The sequence below is a fragment of the Fistularia commersonii genome, chromosome 24, assembly GCF_037954325.1.
Source record: "Fistularia commersonii isolate RoL2024-O1a breed Wild chromosome 24, RoL_Fcom_v1.0, whole genome shotgun sequence".
Lineage (NCBI taxonomy): Eukaryota > Metazoa > Chordata > Actinopteri > Syngnathiformes > Fistulariidae > Fistularia > Fistularia commersonii.
In genome coordinates this window covers 12210949-12230661 of record NC_141307.1, presented here as the reverse complement: position 1 = coordinate 12230661, position 19713 = coordinate 12210949, and the positions used below count along the sequence as shown (strand labels likewise).

The 19713-nt window shown below is 40.9% G+C and overlaps 1 protein-coding gene across 29 annotated transcripts in view; it reads right to left on the bottom strand.

Moving 5' to 3' along the window:
* The window catches only part of adgrb2 (adhesion G protein-coupled receptor B2), a 208140-nt gene that overhangs the window by 34838 nt on the left and 153589 nt on the right, over positions 1–19713 (bottom strand). For all 29 annotated transcript variants that reach the window (XR_015108006.1, XM_086171280.1, XM_086171266.1 and 26 more), the window contains 6 exons: positions 18933–19059; positions 9486–9589; positions 9224–9326; positions 8201–8351; positions 3582–3651; positions 1321–1387 (listed from right to left, as the gene is read on the bottom strand). Coding sequence is in view for 28 of the 29 variants with exons in the window: in XM_086171280.1 (XP_086027406.1) it covers positions 1321–1387; positions 3582–3651; positions 8201–8351; positions 9224–9326; positions 9486–9589; positions 18933–19059 (622 nt within the window). In the remaining variant the exon portion in view is untranslated. The remainder of the gene's footprint in view (positions 1–1320; positions 1388–3581; positions 3652–8200; positions 8352–9223; positions 9327–9485; positions 9590–18932; positions 19060–19713) is intronic.

The window sequence follows — 19713 nt, the reverse complement described above, 5'->3', positions numbered from 1 at the left end:
TAAGATATTTTCTTATCTATTAGTCATCGACCGTGTCTGAATAATCTAAAACTTTAAATCGTGGAAAATATCGGGAGAAATTTTGACAAGTTTTCCTAAATGTGTTGTAATATCTAGGATATTGTTTGGGTATGGGAGTCAAGGAGTGCGCAAAGTGAAAAACAATGTTTTTTTTTTTTTTTCATTAATTTATTTTAAATGAGATTTTATTACGACAGAAAATGCATGAAATGTCTAAATTACTCAGCAACACAACTCTACAAATCAAAACCTATTTAATTGTTAATCAAGTCCATGCAAATCATAACTAATTTCTCCTGCCAATAAAATTGCTCATATTTTACTCTGGCTAAAGGTGCCCCCTTCTGTATTCTGTGTTTTGAGCCACTCCTGTTGTGCACATGTTTATATAATATTACAATAATGCATGAAAAACCTTAAATATTGCAAGTGTATTACTATTTTTTTTCCGTATTTTCCCCTTGAAATCTAAATTGAGCCCCACGAACCAATCATTTGGGAAGGCTCCCTATTTTCACAGCCAGAAACCGATAACACATTTTTACATGTTGCACTTTGCAGAAACAATCATACGGACACCCCCATGACAGGTATATAATAGATATATAAATATGCAGGACTGTCTCAGAATATCAGAATATTATGATAAAGTTCTTTATCTTCTGTAATGCAATAAAAAAAAAAAAATGATAAAAAAAAAATACTTTTTCATAATATTCCAATACTTTGAGATAGGATTTTTGAGTAATAATAAAGATTTTTGAGTAATAATAAAAGGCTTGCAATATTTCAGTTGATTCGTAATGAATCCAGAATGTATGACATTTTTGTTTTCGTAATTGCTTTAAAGAAGATAAAGAACTTTATCACCGTATCCTAATTTTCTGAGACCGTCCTGTATACTGTATATATATTACATGCATTTACACATATATGCTGGAATTCAGATACATTTGGGACACTAATTCATATCGCGAAAGAGCAAACAAGAGTGAGGTCTTTGTCTGCCGTTGTAAAGTCATACAAATCAGGCCAAGCATTTGTTACATGGCTGGGGAACACTTGTCTGCCAGAATATATTGTAGTTTGTATAGGCTGACATTTTAAAGTCACGGATCAAAGTGCTCAACTCATCATTTTGTCAGCGGCACCCGGAGTTTCTGCACTCGTATTTTCACGGGGTAGCAAAGACTGGGAAATCCTCCGGGGTCATTGGGCAATTCCAGCGAAACCAGAAAATCGGAGGCTGAATTGGCAAAATATTTGTCAAAATATGCAAAGTGTCAGGGGTTGACTCACCAATACAATTACAGCAGCGGGTCCGACAAAGGCATAAAGCAACCCGCCTTCTAAGGATAGCCAGCAACTGCGGGGAGGAAAAAAAAGATGTGTAATAGGTGAACAAAGCCGAATCAGTCAGTTCAAAACATTTCAGTCGAGTGCCAACTACTTAACCATAACAAGAAGCCAACACATTTACTACCGTTTCCCAAGTGCCGGATAAAGGAGCCATTTCTCTGGATAACTGCCTGTTTCTGAATATATCCCCACAGTGCTGCTTTAATTCGCACACTGCCTCAAACATATTATCAGACTGCCAGAGGTGATGTCATGGCTAAAACCCCTCTGCAACGCATTGCAAAAGAAATACCTAAAGGTGGAAAAAAGAAACTCCCGATGTGTTCTTCTTTTCTGTCCGTCAAAGTCAATTTCAGATTTAGCAGAATTGAAAATACTTTTTTCGACCCCTTTCTGGAATATTTTCTCAAGAATATTTGAGGCAAGAAAGCCAAACAAAGCAGAACTGTAATGGATTTTTATATTTTTTTGAACTTCATAATGTTTCACATTCAGAATGTTGCTGTGTATATTTCACATTTCTAATTATCTGCAGGCCGAACTGCACTAATGGCCTGTTCTTCCAATAATAGCGATGACGTCTGTATCAGTGAAAGTATCCAAAGGCCATTTCCAACAAGTTACATGGATGCTGCAGATCTTGAATATGACTGGATACCAATGAGAAGCGGCACTTGGCTATCACTTTAAAAGGTCTTGCTGTAACTGCACTGCACTTCTTATATATCAACTGCTCAGAATTAGTTGGATGGCTCCTTTTTTTATTTTCCCATAGTGCTTTTGGTTTCGCACAGACAAAATGTAAAGTGAACGGTAATATATCAACGGAAGCCAAGCAGTGGCTGTCATTCTGGTTCATTTGACAGGCATTTCTTGGGTTCGGCAGGCAGAGAAAGAAGAGTTTGTTTTGTTTTGTTTTGTTTTTTTTTTTTCTTCTGGGATAGCTGCCCAAATATCCGTGCCAGCCCTGAATTCATGTTGCTTGTCAGCAAGCCGTTAGCAATAAAGAGTGTATCCTTAGCCCGCAATGCACAGCGCGGCTTCCTGCTGGAGGTCATTTATTCCAAACTTGGCCGACGCTATTTGCAGACGCTTCGATACGTTGTCGGATCACGTCCATGCCATCAAAGAATTAAATACATGATAACGCTGAGACTATTAATGGCAGTACAAATACTTTCACTGACTTGGTTAAAATGTCGAGTAAAGGTAAGCTGATGTGAGATGTTACCTACCAGGAATACTCATTACTAATATATGGGCAAATTTTCACTCGTCGCTTGCAGCTTGTTTTGGTTTGTTTTAAAAACATACCTCATATCACTGCATTCAGCTTTAATATTACGGGTAAAAGCAACATTATGGCATCCAAGAGCATCAACATAATTGTCCTCCATTGTCAGTAGGTGATCAATTCGTGGTGTTTCTTAGAGAACCACTTTACATCTGCCGCCCCGGCGTCATTCAGTCACCAATGCATTACAATTTAATTGTGAATCTCCTGCCTCATCATTCGCTCATTATTGAAACTGTTCTGTATTTCCACTTGATCCGTCTTCATTGAACTTTTTGAAAAAGACGCCATCCATCTCCTCCAGTTTGATTGTAATGAAAATCTCGAGCGTTTCATTTCCCATTGTGATGTACGATTTTAAAATGAGAATAACATTATCAACAGTTAACATTTGCATTCCTTTAGTGCGACTGCTACTCCCTGTATGTGCAGGTATCTGCCAGCACTGGAAGTCAAGGTTAATTGTCTTTTTCCCTTCCTACTGGTTTTACAATGGCTGTGGCCTATTTTGGTTCATGGATATTTCACATTATATTTCACAAGGAGCGAGTTCTTCATGGCCGCATACAGAAAACATATATTTTCTTCTTTTCTAAGCAGGGAGAGGACTCATCACCTTGTGATGCACGTTTAAAAACACACTAGTGTGGTAGCTACAGATGCTTTCTGGATGCATATGATTAATTTACGCTAAAGAGTCGCCAAAGTGGCCATCAGCTGAGGTGGGTTGCTGTCACTCCTCTGCTGTGAGCGTAAAGTTATCTCTGCGCCGGGTTCACACACATATCCAGCTTAAAAGCGAAACCATTAAATCCCAGAGGGGAGTGTTTGTTAACCCGTTTAATGACACGAGGTCTTGGAGGGTTGGAAACACATGCTCTGTAGATTGTTTGAACATTCGACTCACTAGCTTGCTGTGCCGTAACCCCTGGCTCTGGTGAAACCCACTGACACTGCAACTACGAGAGCTGGAAGACCTGCAGAGAAGGGATGGGGGGGTAAAAGAGAGAGAGAGAGAGAGAGCAAAAGAGTAAATAATGATATGAAATAATAATTGGTATGATGAATCATCTCCAGACAATCTCCATTCATCAGCAAGAAGAACTCTATGAGTCCCTTCCATTCATATGCTAAGCAGCCAAACACTGCTGTGCAAGTCAGAGAAACATGGTGGTTGATTTGAATGATGAGCTGCAACAGCAACAATGCTACTGATTATAATACTAATAATGTACATTAATTACTAATAGCATAATTATAATAATAACATTGTAAGTATATTTATTTTGACTATAATATATAAATAACAACAATAATAACATATTAATAATGACAACAACAATTGTTATTCTTATTCTTATTATTATTACTATATCATGCTATTATATCATGTTATTATGATATCATAATAACAACAACAACAATACTAATAATAATTACAATAATAATAATTATTATTATTTTGTTGTTATTATAACAACACTAACACTAACAACAACTATAATAATAATAATAATAATAATAATAATAATAATAATAGTTGTTGTTATTGTGTTATATTATCATTATTATTATTATTATATTATTATTATTAGTAGTAGTAGTAGCAATAGTAGTAGTAGTAGTAGTAGTAGTAATAGTAGTAGCAGTATTAAATATGATGTAATAGAATTATAGAATAATGATAATAATAATGATAATAATAATAATAACAATAATAGCTATTGTTATTATTATTACCCTCATTATTTATCCGGTCATCGTTATTCATTTGACATCTTGACTGATTGTGTGGCCCAAAAGTGACCTGAAGAGTCACAGGTGTGTGTTTGAGTGATACAAAGAGTCCATAAAATGTGAAGAAGTCACGCACGTATTAGCTAAATCATGTTTGTGTGTGTGTGTGTGTGTGTGTGTGTGTGTGTGTGGGCATATGCAAATGAGAAAGACAGACAGCTGACAGCGCAGCCCCCGTCAGGAGGGGAAGAAATGCCGTGCTCGTGCTGAGCGCGGTTCTGACACATTCATGCAATTAACAAGGCTGTGATTACGGCTGCAAATAAAAAGCGATAAGGAAAAGTCACAGGAAAATTAACAACTTAGATTGGGAGGAACCAGATTGGTCCAATAACCAGCTTGCCCAAAGTTTCAATTAGATTAAAATGATTATGATTATATTCTGCTAAACACACACACGCACCTATAAATTACATATTCACACTCTTCAGATAATCTTACCAATCCAGTCATACCCCAAATCTCCTGTTTCCATAGTAACTGATTTCAATCATATCATCTGGGGAGAAAATTGCAGACTGGATGTGAGGAGGATACGATCTTTGATCCTCTCCACTCAGCGACCCTTTCATGCGTTTCATGCACATTTGCAAAAGTATATTGCAATATTTTATCCATCACCGCAAACCCGACACACACACACACACACACACACACGCGCGCGTACGGTTCGAGCATCCCTCCGTCTGCAAACTGTACGCGAGTCTTTACATCCCGCTCGCTCTCTATCTGCTAAGGGCATCGGGGAACGGGCTGATTAGACCGATCGATAGCCGGTGAAATGAAATGGACAAACAATGTGTGTGCGCAGTGTTGTTTTAATTTATCTGAGTATCTCGAAACCATCTCGGCGGTGTCGCGAAGATCTTATCGTATCTTTTGATTATCTGCCAACGCCCCTTGCAGCCTGTTGGATCTCAGTGTAGTGCATTGAAACTAAAGCATAATAGAGCGACACGGAGGCTGGAAAAAGGCAAAGTACAATGAGGTTTTCTTCCCTCTGAAAATATAGCGACACCCGTGGTGTGTATGCAACCGCACACGGATACATCGGCGGCGCGAGATAAAATTATGTGTCGAACCCGAATGAATGCTAAATTGAGTCCTTACGGAGACAATTTTTACAGCGCGGAGAAGACAAATGACAAATAAATGAGAGCGGAACAATCGGGAGGTTTTTAAGCATTATGCGAGCGATAATTTCCACACTACACCAAAATAATCGCTTACAATTTCGTGTAAAATATGTCTGTCTCATTCCTCTCCATCACCGGCACATGTTACACAACAGTAGTTCAATCAGCATCCGATTCATATAACCGTACTCGTCGCGATGCTGAAAATCCTCCGGCACTCAGGAACAGATTGCGGTTGCAGAAGCAGACACTTACACAGCAACTACCGCTGACAATGAATATCAGTCATAGAAAATTTCTTTTGAAATGTAATAATGGTCCGGCAATTCGAGCCATTAACACACATTCCAGCCGCGGTGATTGCCTGACGTGAAATCCATGTGAAATGCAAAATCGCACACAAAGCAGACACTGATGACGCTAATAACGCGGCCCCCCGACAAAATGCAATTTACAAATTGCGTCGCTCTGTGGGGGCATGCTCATCGGAGCGGGTTCATTAACAGTCATGAAGTGTGTATTCTGACAAAGGAAACCAAAGGAGGAGGAAAATTAAAGATAACACAAACCGGGACAAACTGTTTTATTTGTTGGACGGATTCATCTCTGATGAAACTATTTGCCGATTTTCGCTGCGTCGGCCATTTCTTCTTCAAAACGCATCGACTTGAGCTGTAGTAACAATAAGCGTCGTCTGGTTTTTTATCATTTTCCGCCTCCGTAAATGGTGCCGACCGATCTTTAGGGTTTGCATCGAGGAAAACCGGGGTCCTAATTTCAAATAAGCGTCGTCATGGCACAGCCCGCTGCTTGGTTCCAGCAGCTCTGCATATTTTATTCAAGATATAGAGATAGCCCGTAATCAAAACACTGTATTTGTCTGTGTAAATATGGACATGTGATTTTTCTACGCGTGTGCTATTTCTTATGTTGCATTAAAAATTAAAACACCGGACTGCCAGCGCTCTACGTGTTTCTCTCAGTCATGATACACGGTTCAATTACCTTTTACCGTTGAACGTTCTCTCATTTCTTGCATTTCCATTTGTTGGTATTTTGTTGAATACAGAATGTGGTCCAATTTTTAGATGGCGTGTGTTTTTTTTGAAATCTATAACTCACCGCATTGGGAAACCTTCAGCCGACACACATATTTATCTTTTACGAGGTGTGCGTGTTTATTGGGAGCTCATTTTCTATGCGACTAACCGCTCTGCGTTTTAGCCTGTAAATTAACTTGGCGGTAAAACATAGATAGAATAAGATTCGCCACCTATTTATCCTCTTTTTTTTTTTAAGGTGAGCCATCTTTGATCGTGATCATTTCCTCGGAAAAGAAAACACTGGGAGACGCAATTACTTTTTGATGTCTAAAATAAAGGTACCACTGTATATATTGCTTTTTATTACCTTTACACTTTGTATAAATAAGTGCGTAGTGTGTTGCTTCTGAAATTCACAAAGTATTACAGAGAAAATTAAATCTTATTTATGTAATGAACTCATTTTGAGCTTTGGGCTTTCAGTGGGTATTAATCTGAATTTTAAAAATAAATCGGGAAAAAAATCACTGTGTCAGTAAACAATAAAAAATAAATATTTGCAAAATATCTTCATAAATATTTATTTTACCTGGTTTATGGGACTTCTGCTGCTGAACTTCTGCGCGCAGCATCTGCAAATCGGGACTTTACCGGCCGGCGGGTATACCGGCTTCCGCCAGTGTGACGTTATTTTGAGCGGCGAAAAATTATAAATATAATTTTATTTAATATTGCAAGATCACAATAATCTTCCCACTTGAAACTAAAAGTTCAAAAAAGGAATTAACACAAATGAAATATACTTCAATTAAATATTTATCATTTATTTTCGGAGCCGCGGTGTAAAGATGGAAGAGCCGCATGGGTTGCCGACCCCTGACCTCAGGGTGTGTCTTCCCTGATATCCACCAGTGTTTTTTCTTTAATGAGTATTAAAACTATTAATGCATCATTTCCGTTGTTACGATGTGACCGTCAGCGCTACTAATTTGTAGAGACAGATCATCCCCTTGCCTTTCTATCACACTCTTGCTTTCGATCTGTGTGGTTGTTTCTCTCTTTGCAACCAAAGGGACGCCCACATTTATCTGGTGCCCGTCCAAGGTTTCTGCCCCGGTAAAAAGCAGTATTTTCTCATGGGGGGAAAGTTTTACAGGTTTCTGTAAGTCATATTCGGGGGTCCTGACCTGTTCTACATGTAAAATGTCAGACAACTGTGTGGGATTTAGCGCTATATTAATATAACCTGACTTGACTTCTCCGTCGTCTCGATGGTGAATGTGTTAAAATGAGTACTGTAAACTTGTGAGCGCAATATTTCAGACCCGTATTGACATGTGCGAAGGATATTTTCAGCTTTTTTTTTTAATTTTTGAATCCGAACAGCCAAGGCTTGAAAGTGTTTTGAACGCATGCGCGGACGGATGTTGATAATACAAATGAAACACAAACCAGCGATGCATTTTCATCACGCCGGAAATTAAAAATCAAGGGGTAAAATTAACACTCGTTGATGGGAAAATGCTGTAATTGCGCTCGGGAGTGCTCACCCCAGCCCAGGCACAGGAAACGCTTCCGAATGAGTCGTGACCTCATTTTGCCGATGACCGCCAGGTAAGACTGCCAGGCTTCTGTCAGCACCCAGCAGAAGGACGCCAAGAAGAAAAAATGCAGGAAGGCAGCGATCACAGCACAAAGGCCCTGAAGTGAAACACAACATTTGAGTATGTTAAATAATGTGCAATATTTTTTCATACTCTTGTGCACTTTCACTTGGCACTTAAGACACTTTATAGTTTATTTGTATTTCTTACCCCCCCCTTTTTTCCTTTTTTTTTTTACAATTTTCTTCTATTATTTATTATTATTATGTTTTTCTTTATAGTTTATTTGTATTTCTTACCCCCCCCTTTTTTCCTTTTTTTTTTTACAATTTTCTTCTATTATTTATTATTATTATGTTTTTCTTTATAGTTTATTTGTATTTCTTACCCCCCCTTTTTCCTTTTTTTTTTACAATTTTCTTCTATTATTTATTATTATTATGTTTTTCTTTATAGTTTATTTGTATTTCTTACCCCCCTTTTTCCTTTTTTTTTTTTTTTTTTACAATTTTCTTCTATTATTTATTATTATTATGTTTTTCTTTATAGTTTATTTGTATTTCTTACCCCCCCTCCCTTTTTTTTTTTTTTTTTTTTTTACAATTTTCTACTATCATTTATTATTATTATTATGTTTTTCTTGTAACTCTGGCATAACAATTTCCTTCGGGATAAATAAAGTTGTTTTTTTTCTTATAGTTCGTCTTCATTTTTGAAAATAACTACCCCAGGAAATCTAAACGAATCAAAATAAAAAGGATACATGGCGTATCCAACCGAACTGCGTTCATTACTACGTCACTATTGACCTCCGTCAACAACCTCTGGTATCGGGACGGAGGCTCATAGTCGTTTCCAGGAACGATAAAACATCTGGTCGGCAAATCTATAGTCATGCATGTGTTGACAAACACGACGTGAAATGCTTTTACAAAAGTATGCGCGCGGTTATCCGCAACTTCCTCTTACCTTGCTCAGCGTTTGAGATTGTCCCACCAAAATCAATAGATTGGAGGCAAGGATGGACAGACAAAAGTTCACCAAGATTATTGATCTCTCAGAACGGATGTACCTGCAAAGAACAGCGAGATAAACATTACCAGACATATATTCCATTCACTTGATTTCCAAGTTGTGTTCCAAAAAAATGAAAATGAATGAATCTGCATCGCTGTACAAACAAATACAAAATAAGCATATCTAGAAAATATCTTTGTGTGACAATGCTGACCTCCAGAAGGCAGCGTAGATGAGCAGCAGGATCAGCAGAGCAGTGCACGAGACCCCGCAGCCGACCATGAGGGGCACCGAGGGCATGCTGGTCGGACCCATGTCCTGCAGAGCGGAACCAGAACCGACCATGAGGAGTCGAAAATCGATCGTCCGAAACCCGATCATTTAAATAATCGCATATGAATCGTAATTGACGAACCAAAAATAGCAATACTTTCTTAACTGCGATATGAGTCTACCTCAATTTCCCCCCCCGGGATGGCCAGTCATCCCTTTCGTCGAGATTTATCACCGTACACACACTTAAACTGCACAAGGTGACTGTGTAAAAGAACATACACACACACACACGTCCGGGGTTGTGCGCCGAGTCATTGAAAACCACCGTGTGTGTGTGTGTGTGTGTGTTTCCTTCTCTGTTTGAGATACCGCAGGCTGAAAATGCTGGAGTCAGACGAGGCGAGGGAATAATAAGAGGTGCACAAAATAAAAGGAAGACATTCAGGAGCAGATGTGGAAGGGAGAGTTAGCGGCAACTAAGAGAAAGCGAAAAAGTGAAACGGGGAAGAAATTCAAAGAGAAACGCTGGATTCAAAGCGCTCTTTTTTTTTTTTTTTTCCTGCTTTCTCCTGACCCATCAAAAAAGACAATATCCCCAGAGGAACACAGAAAAGGTCGGACTATCAATATGACAAACAGACACAATCAGAGAGGAATGGAAGTGGAATATCTGAACCGCCTTTTATAAGGGAAGAAAAAAAAAAAAAAAAGGGGAAAATAAGGAAATCCAGGGTTTCTGCTTGGAGTAAAAAAAAAAAAACCCTCTCGTTGTGGCAACTGAACTTGATTTATCCACTTGAAGACGTTCCAGCCCTCGTCTGAGAAGCTTCTCCAGTTCTAATGACCTGCCGGGACTCATGCTGGGATCGATACCGAGGCGGATTTGCACACAAAGACTCGAAAGATCCAGAACCGGAACCAGAATGATCAAATCTCCCATTTACATGATCTGGACTCGCCCCAAACCTCGCCAATTATATTCAGAACCACTGGAACCGAAGAGGCCTCTGGGAGGGAAGAAATCCAAGTCCGGTTGCCGAGATTTCAACAAGAATTCTCCACGACCCGGACGTCCGAGAAGCTCCACGGACGGATCTTTTCTTCTTCTTCTCCTTTTGGATCTTCTCTCCTCTTCAACCTCCTCCTTCTAACTTTAATCTGTGTCTTCTTCGCTCAAACAAACTAACTTCATGTCCTCTTTCACTCCATCTCTGAATCTTCTCTTCGGTCCTCCTCTCGTCCTCCCGCTCGGCAGCTCCGACCCCGGCTGACCTTCACCCTCCTCCAACACGACCCGACCATCTCGGTCCGTGTTTTCTCCGAAACATCTAACCGTGTGTCGTCCCTCTGATGGACTCGTTCCTGATCCTCTCCGTCCTCAGAACCTCAACATCTTCATCTCCGCGACCTCCGGCTCTGCTTCCTGTCTCCTCTTCAATGCCGCTGCCTCCAAACCACATCTCTGGACGTCTTTCATTCTGGCTGATAATCTTCTTTGGCAGAGAACTCCTGACACGTTTCTCCACCCGTTCCTTCACCTTCGTTCCAAACTCCTGAACTGTTGACCCTTAAAATCCTCCACTCCCTGTAGCTTCACCGTTCCAAGTAGGTCCCTCTCTTTCTCGCAGATATCTCCTGTCCTGCTGCGACGAACCTTCGCTCCTTTCCAGAGCAGACCTCCACCTCTCTAGATTTTCCAGATTTCCCTCCACGTGTCCCACCCGCTCTCACTATGGATTCCAACGTCACATGCAAACATCAAGTTCCAAGACGATGCCTGTCTGACCTCATCTGTCAGCCCGTCCATCACCACAGCGACCAAAGGAGAAGGTCAAAGCCGATCCCCCATGTTTCCCCTCCACCTTGAACCTCTCCATCACACCTCACCACCTTCTCGCAGCCGGGATACGAGCCGTGCACCGATCTCACGTGCATACCGGACGTCCATATTTAATAGAGATGCAAGCCAAATGGTACTATAGAGGCCCTGCTAATTTTTCATCCATTTATTGTTTGTTTTGAAGTTTATTAGGACAGTGTGCAAATACATCAAGCACAGAGGCAGAGATGTTTGTACCAGATTGTAGCTTATAGCTAATTTCCATCTGTAGTCCTGGAGTCCTTTTCGTTCAACCATTCGTATCTACACCTGGAGCCGATCACGATGGGTTTCACCCTGGACCGCTGGCCATTCCTTCACGGGGCCACGTTTGGAGATGCAACCGTACAGGGAACGTCCAAGCTTGCACTTTCCCGCTGTGAGGCGGCAGCGCCAAACACCGCCCTGCAACGCCACCTTTACTATGCTATACTATCTATTCTCACGTACGTGCTACGTATGGATTTCCTCAAGCTGCGTTATCAAATCCGACCGATAAAATGTCATGAATACGCATCAGTACCCAAAACATTCGAATGATTTTGTAGTTTGCCTCCAAGTCTTTTTTTTATTTTTTATTCTCAATTCAATTTTCAAAAGAAGAGGAATAAATCACGGGCTCACATGTGATTTACTCACTATCCATGCGCAAATTGTCCCTCAGCTGTGTCAATTTGTCTAATGGTGTTTTCTTAATTGGCACCGTTGGGTTATGCGAGTGTGCTGCGATTAAGTGTCTATTTGGATAATGGGGGGGGGTACAAAGAAGCAACTGGCATGTGGAAAAGAAGGAACACAAAGTATTCTCAGACACACACACACACATACACACACACACCCACGCACAACTGCTCAGTCCCGAGGCCCTGGCCTAAATATTAAGAATGCTGTGTTGCACCGGAACGATATATGTGTCTGCACTTTATGTATAAACCGAGTAAAAGCAGACCCAACAAAAAAAGATAGATCGCAGATTAGAAAGCGTGTTTTAGGCCGAGCCGGATTCGGCCGAGCTCCCCTTGGCAGCCTGGCGACCATGTGATGGAGAAGATAGCTATTTTCAGCTCAGGAAGTTTAACCTACTTATATCCTCTCACTGACATTCCTCCTCCCTCCTCTAATACCTATCAGACTGGCTCCTCCTTAACTCTCTCATTCTCCCTGTTTCTGTAATTATCCCTGCAACTGACTCCATTCATAATCTCCACCGCCGATATTCTCTCTTTTACTCCACATCCTCTCTCGGTTGGTATTCACTCAACCCAGAAGGGCTCATGTGACACCTCTGTTCGTCCAGTAGCTGCCAGGATCAAGCACCAGGTCCTGACCCTGGCCTTCAAAACCACCTCAGGAACAGGTCCAGCATATCTGAACCAAATGATAAGACCTTATGTTCCTCTAATACAAACCTACTAGCAGTACCTTTTGCTCGCTCTAAGCGATCTCAGGCAAAACTGTTCTCCGTTCTACTACCTCAGTGGTGGAACAAACTTCCGGAAGCAACCAGACTAGCATCATCTCTCTCAACCTTCGAGAAACAGGTAAAAACGTTTCTCTTTCAGGACTTTTTACTGCGCTGATGCCCCAGATCAGGTTAGGCAGCAAGTTAGGCTATGCAGTGTGTGTGTGTGTACGTTTTTGTCTTAAAAGAAAACCAAAAAAAAATAACCCCAGCTTACTGTTCTGTATATTTCCTGTGCATCTTGTATTTGCAAGTGTTATTTGCAGTGCTTATGTCCTCTATTGTAAGTCGCTTTGGATAAAAGCGTCTGCCAAATGTAATGTAATTTCACTCATGGACTCTTCCTTTTGCTTCCGTTCGCAATGAAGACGTGAGGTCGTACGCCGATCGATCGAATTTTATTCCTCCGAATGCATCCCTCGGTGTTCGGGTCGGAAGAGGATTTCCGTGAGACGTCTCGGATGGAGGGGGTCTTTGGCGATCGTCTCATTCTGTAATTATGATGCCCAGTGACATCATTCCGATGGCTATTTCTCTTACGTCCGATGTTTTGATTTTTCTTTTTTCACAAGCGTGTGTACGTAAAAAAAAAAAAAAAAAAATGTATCGTTTGAATAAAAGGAAAATACGAGGAACATCAAGATGCTTCTGAGGATCAGCTGTCAGAAGCTCTGAGAGCCTCTATTCCGAAACCAAACCATCACTTATTCATTTCTTTCATTTCATTTGCTGTTTAAATATCTTCAGCGGGGAAGACAATGGCGGATGATGAACATCCAATGAGACAGCTGCTTCAATTGATTGCACACCTCAGTTCACATGTAAACGCCGTTCTATATATAGATTGTGAAAACACAACCCTCTGCTCGGCCGTCCCCGTAATTTTATATCTTTTACAACAGCAGCGCAAACGCATGGACGTGAGAACAATAACACCGTCTTGTTTGTTAGTAAACTACTGGGAAAATCATCTAAATGGTTTCAGATATTTAATGCCTCATCGTCACTCGTTATTATTATTATAACTTTAGGTTTGTTCCGGCAGGAATTCAATGACTTACGCAACTCCTTGCAGTCCCTCATAAATTTTTCCACCCTCGTCTTGTAATTAGAGTCGACAGCAGAGCGATATTTGCAAACTGTAACTTTGCCAGCCTGCGTGATTGAAGGAAGCGTTCATTTTCCTTTCTGTTGTAATGTTAGCATAAATCTAAATATTAACAGTTAACATCCTCTGTATAGTTTGTTTGGTTTTTTTTTGATAACTTGCATGACTTTTCTATCAAGGGGCCTAAATAAAAAAAATGAGATGTAATGAAATAAGTGAGATATTCTGATGCACAGCAATAACATGGAAGGAAACAGCCTCAAATAAATGCTGTGTCGACTCCAAAATGTAATTAGCGTGCTGGAGGAGAGAAACTGTGAGAAATCGCTTATAGGAAAAAAAAAAAACAAAAAAAACAAGAATAAACCCCCCCCACATCATTTGCCATCATCAAATATACATCCTTCTTTTGAGGAAATTGCTTTGATGCGCTATATGGGTTGTAAATAAGTTATGGAAACACCAAAGTAATCCCTATTCTGTCCCAGCCACGTGTGTGTGTGTGTGTGTGTGTGTGTGTGTGTGTGTGTTGTCTGTCTGTACTCTGGCTGGATCGATGTCTCGTCCACCGCTTGAGCCGCTGACCTTTATCTCTGCGTTCCTGCTCACCTGCCCGGACAGAAGCTAACCCTGGATCGCTCCCAAAACCGAACTTCGGAATGCAATAAATGTCCGTTTCGACACGTGCCGCGACCGCCGTCTACGCCGGAAAAGCACAAAGATGTTGTCGTTTAATCAAGTCGAGCCGCAAAACGTTAAATTGGACATTTTATTTGGAAATCCGATACCTTCCTTCGACCGTGAATCACACGATTCCTCCGAGGGCCGCGGAGGCAATGAGTCCGGACGTATAAGAACGCTTGGTTTTCCCACTGCAGTCATTTTGGGAATTAAGCGCCTGGGCGTATCGTACGGCCTCGTGACCTCCATCAATCAACTCCTCTCTCTATTTCTTCCAAGTGACAACCCGTCTCGTCGCTGAAAGTGAAGATCTAAGCACGCATGCAAACAAACGCACAGATACACAAATCTCAGAGGCTACAGAAAGTAAACAGGATTAACCAACTATCCTTTTCTTCGCTGTAAACTGCCCGTAATGGCAGCCTCTGCTACCAAACCCCTGCTCCCTTTTTCTATTAAACATGGAGGTTGATCCTGAACCCTCCTCGTCCCTCGTACCACGGCCCGGGATGAGCCGTCAGAGCCGGGCCGCCGATACTCAGCTCCGCTAAACTCGCCACGCCTCCCGGACGCAATTTATACGCACGCGTGTTTGGGTTTGCGTGTTCGCAAACACCCGAGTCGATTTCGACCGTCGGACGCGAGCCGCTCGCGGTCTTTTCCGCTGTCTTAAAGTCAAATCCCCGCTGGAATTTAAAAAGAAGAAAGGGCCGCGGAGCGACGCAACACACAGCAACCGCAACCTGACCCAGCGACGACTTACGAATGACAAACACACTCTTCGCGCAAATGTAACACAAGTCAATAAGCTTTCCCCCCGTTGCCCTCTTTGACTCAACACGGTCGACCTGCTTGCTGCATAACAGTCGATATATGAAACAGGAGTCACGGGAAACAGAAATAGCAGCTTAGATAACCGATGCAGGTAATTGCTTTTAATGGAATTTGTGATTTTGAGGTAGGAGCGGAATTAAGGGAAGTAATTGGTTTGCATGGCATTCAGAAAATGTATGGAAAAAGAAAAGCACGTAAAGTCTGGAGAACTTGTTCTCATCGAACACACACGAATAGAATTTCACCACTTTTCCTTGAAAAGGACATGCCAATAATGCACTTTGTATTAAACTGACGTCTAGAACGTGATAATGCCAACAAGGCGGGGATGGAAAATTATGGAGAGATATAACAAAATAGCTTCTGACAAAAGTACTGTTAATTGACGGCGTGGAATTGAAATTCTATTCAATACGAGCAAAGGGGGGGAAAAAAAAAAGTCAATGAAATTCAACATATAAAAGAATTATAAATAAAAGCTTTTTTTTTTTTTTTTTCTGGACATTTCTACATCCCTGGGTCGCACTCATTGTTTTTAGTTATTTTAATTAAATGTCAATGTATATTACCTAGATCAGTGTAACATGTTTCAGGCTTCAGCATAATAATTAAAAAAAACAATTAAAGAATGATAGTCTAAGCATCATATATACATATATATGATTCTAATTCTGAGCCGCTTTTCATGTCCAGGGGCGGAAGGGGCAAAAGTGAGAAAAAAAAAATGCTGCGATCATCTCAAATCTCGCAATAGCTACTTTTTTTTCTTTTTTTTTTTCCAGAAATCTGTCCACAGTTTCAATTGAATGCATGTAGAAAACAGAAGGAAAGCCTTCTATTTAACACTTTAAGACGTGCCATTCACATTCCATCTTACAAGGCGTTTCCCCTTCCATCCAAATGTGCAGCTAAGTGCTAGCTTGGCTAATACATCAACAATATGAGTAATACATATTCAATTTATATCTACTGTAATTTTCGTACTATAAGGCGCTACGTTTTTAAAATGCTTTGAACACTGCGGCTTAAACAGTGGTGGAGCTAATTTATGGATTTTTTTGGGGTTACCGAAGTTCACGGCGCCAAAACGTTTAGCCTCGTCAAATCGGACCAATGAAATGACCGTGAAATTCCGAGGCCTTTTAATTGGATGGATGGACTTTTCTTTGTGTAATTTATTAATAATCCTTTTCATCAACCTGTTGCAAGCACAATTTGGAAAAAAAATGCATTTTCAGTATGTATTTGTGGATGTTACCAGTATGTATTTGATCATTAGTTAAAAAAAAAAATGTTTCTGCGTAAATATCTCATGTTACAACATGGACACCTGCGGCCTATGTATGCACGCATACATTTATTAGTTTATTTGTAGCCAGTGTGGCTTATATTCAAGTGCACGCAAGAGTCTGGAAATTACAGTCATGTTTGAAGGGATAGAAGATGATCAAGTATCTTGGAATCTTGTTTCCAAGCGAGGGCAGGTGAGATGGACAGGCAGACGGATGAATTGGCCCGCTGTCAGAATTGATGGCGGTGAAGCGGGTGTCTGTTGTGGTTGAAGGGGAATCGAGCCAAAAGGCAGAGCTTTCAGAAAAGCAGCCATTCCAAGCTTCCCCCCGCAGGCGCTCATGAGCAAGGGGAAAGTTTTAGAAACAAATAAACAAAAATACTTTTAGACATACGGTAAAGGAACGGGCGAGAGCCTCGGCATGCTACGCTCACATGCTAATGTTCGGTGAGCTTGGATTAAACCCGCTGGGATGCATTATTCTTGATCGCATCTTAAAACATTAGTATTCTCAGAGGCTCAAAGTAGTCAGTGATATAACGAACATCCAACTTGGACCTTAAAAGATCAGTATCATACAATTGTAACGCTACCTCAAGAAAGGAGCAAACAGACTTATCCGTGTTCGGAGTAAATGACTTGATCCTTCCGGGTAAAAGACCAAGACACCTGTCACTTGAATTAATGCACCCAAAAGTTTAAAATACAGTGGCTTAAGGTTATGCTGTGGCCAAGACTGTCCACGCCATATGCACTTACAACCAATTATTTCCAAGAGGACTTCTGCATGCGAGTGTTATCTGAAATCCCATATAACTTATTTAAATAGAATCCACCTTTCAGGTTTAATTGGTTACAACACAAAGGCCAGTATCGTACCAGCAAGTTTAAATACTTGGGTGGTGTAAGGGATGGAGGTGTCAGCTGATCGCATGTGGCTTAAAACGGCTTACAGGTTAAAGACTGGGTTGTGCTTAACAACAAAATGTGCACGAAAAATATATAGATACATAAAACATGCTAAGGAGCATTTGGACCATTGCTTATCTATTTAATTTGTATTGATGGTATTCCATTATTTACAAAGAACAATCATTGTTATGACATTCTTTTGAGAGTTTTGATATTCTGCAGGTGAACTGCAGTTTTGGTTTCCGATGTATAGTATGTGTGGCCTTTTCGAGAATTGAGAAATATATTAAAATAAACAAAGAAATTAGTGATAAAAGTAAATACAATTAAATAACACGAATACCTTTAAGCATAAAACCTGAATTGAACCAATTGAGAACGACGGTCACTTCATGTTATATTATATTTTAATATTCCATCCCTTCTGTCATATCTCATGATGAGCTTTTTGTTGCGAAAAAGAAAAAAAATATATAAATAAATCTATATATAATTGGCCAAATTGATTGTTTTTTTTTTCCTTCTTTTTTTATTTATTTTTTTGTTCCTCTTATGACAGGTTTCTGGGCTCGGCCTCAAAAGCATCCAGGGTTGCTGGGATATCCAGAGGGAAGAAAAGTAGCAGCTGCTGCTTCTTCGCATAGAAAGCCAGTTGAGGTGATGCGGGCATCTGATTAGCATGTCCCTCGAGCACCTCCGCCTGGAAATGTTCCAGGCTTGTCCTACTGGATGCAAGCAATATCCCAACATCTCGTTGCAACATTAGCGCGAACAAACACCCCGGACTCTGCTTTACACATTTCAACCAAGGAGCACCGAACAAATTGCGAACTGTGTTCATATTTATAATTTACAAGATAAATCCGCATAAGCATGCCGGTTTTCCTAATCACATCGGCTGTTTGGGTGCCAAAGCTCTTCCTTCTCTCCTCCTCCTCTGTTTTGCTCATCCTTAACGTCTCAGTCGATTATTTTTTTTTCTGATTTTATTGACATTTTCAACCGCAAACCCTCCATTCCTTTCCATCTCCGTGCCACCTCCCCTACCATGCTGCAATGTACTTTCCAGTCTCTCACTCCCAACTAACCCCCCCCTTCAACACTTTTCTGAAAAAAAAAAAAAAGAAAAATGTTACAACCGCTCTGGGCCGTGGAAGCAGTTACTTAATTACCCCAAATGTCCCAAAGAGGACATCGGAGTATCCACCGGTGACTCACCGGGTCTTTAGCTTGCTGCGCTAACACGGCGTAGGTGGATATCCTGCTGCACAGGCATTTGGTATGGACGGTGGTCGGTGCGAGCGTTTGGCAGCCTTCTGTGCCCCAGTTTTCAGCTCCAGCTTCCCTAGAGGTAGGAAAAAAAGAGGGGGATGCGGGGTGGAGGACAGGGCACACGGAGGTTGTTAGAAAAACTCACACATACATGTCACATGACAACACGAGTCGACCGGAAACGAAACTCCCGGGAACACGGCGGGAGACGATAATCAATCATCATCAAGTTCAACCTTTTTAGCGAGTGATCACCTTTACGCTACGGATTTAATATGCGGCGGACACCGCTAGGCATCCTTGACCCCCGCAATCGCCAGTCTACTCCACAATGATCTTCTGCTTGCTTTTTTTTTTTTTTTCTTTGCAGGAGTAATCCGAGTCTCTGGCCTTAAGGGTAATTTAAAGTGGCTGCAACAACTACCAGTTAGTAAAAATCAATGCGGCTTAAATGTAGACGGGAGTTTCCAGAAGGCTCGGATGTTTGACGAGGAAGAGTTACTGGAATATAAACAACTCATGCATGAATCAAAAAATGTCCTTTCCCGGACTAACTTGCTTCCCCTTAATGTCGCTCTGAGTGCTCGCAATGGAAGTTTGAGCGTCGGAGGAGATCAATACAATTTAAACTGCACTAATTACCCCGGCAGATAAAACTAAACATTGACATCATGTTTACGCTGGCGACTCCTGTGCTCAAGTCACCAGACAGAGGAGGAAAAAAAAG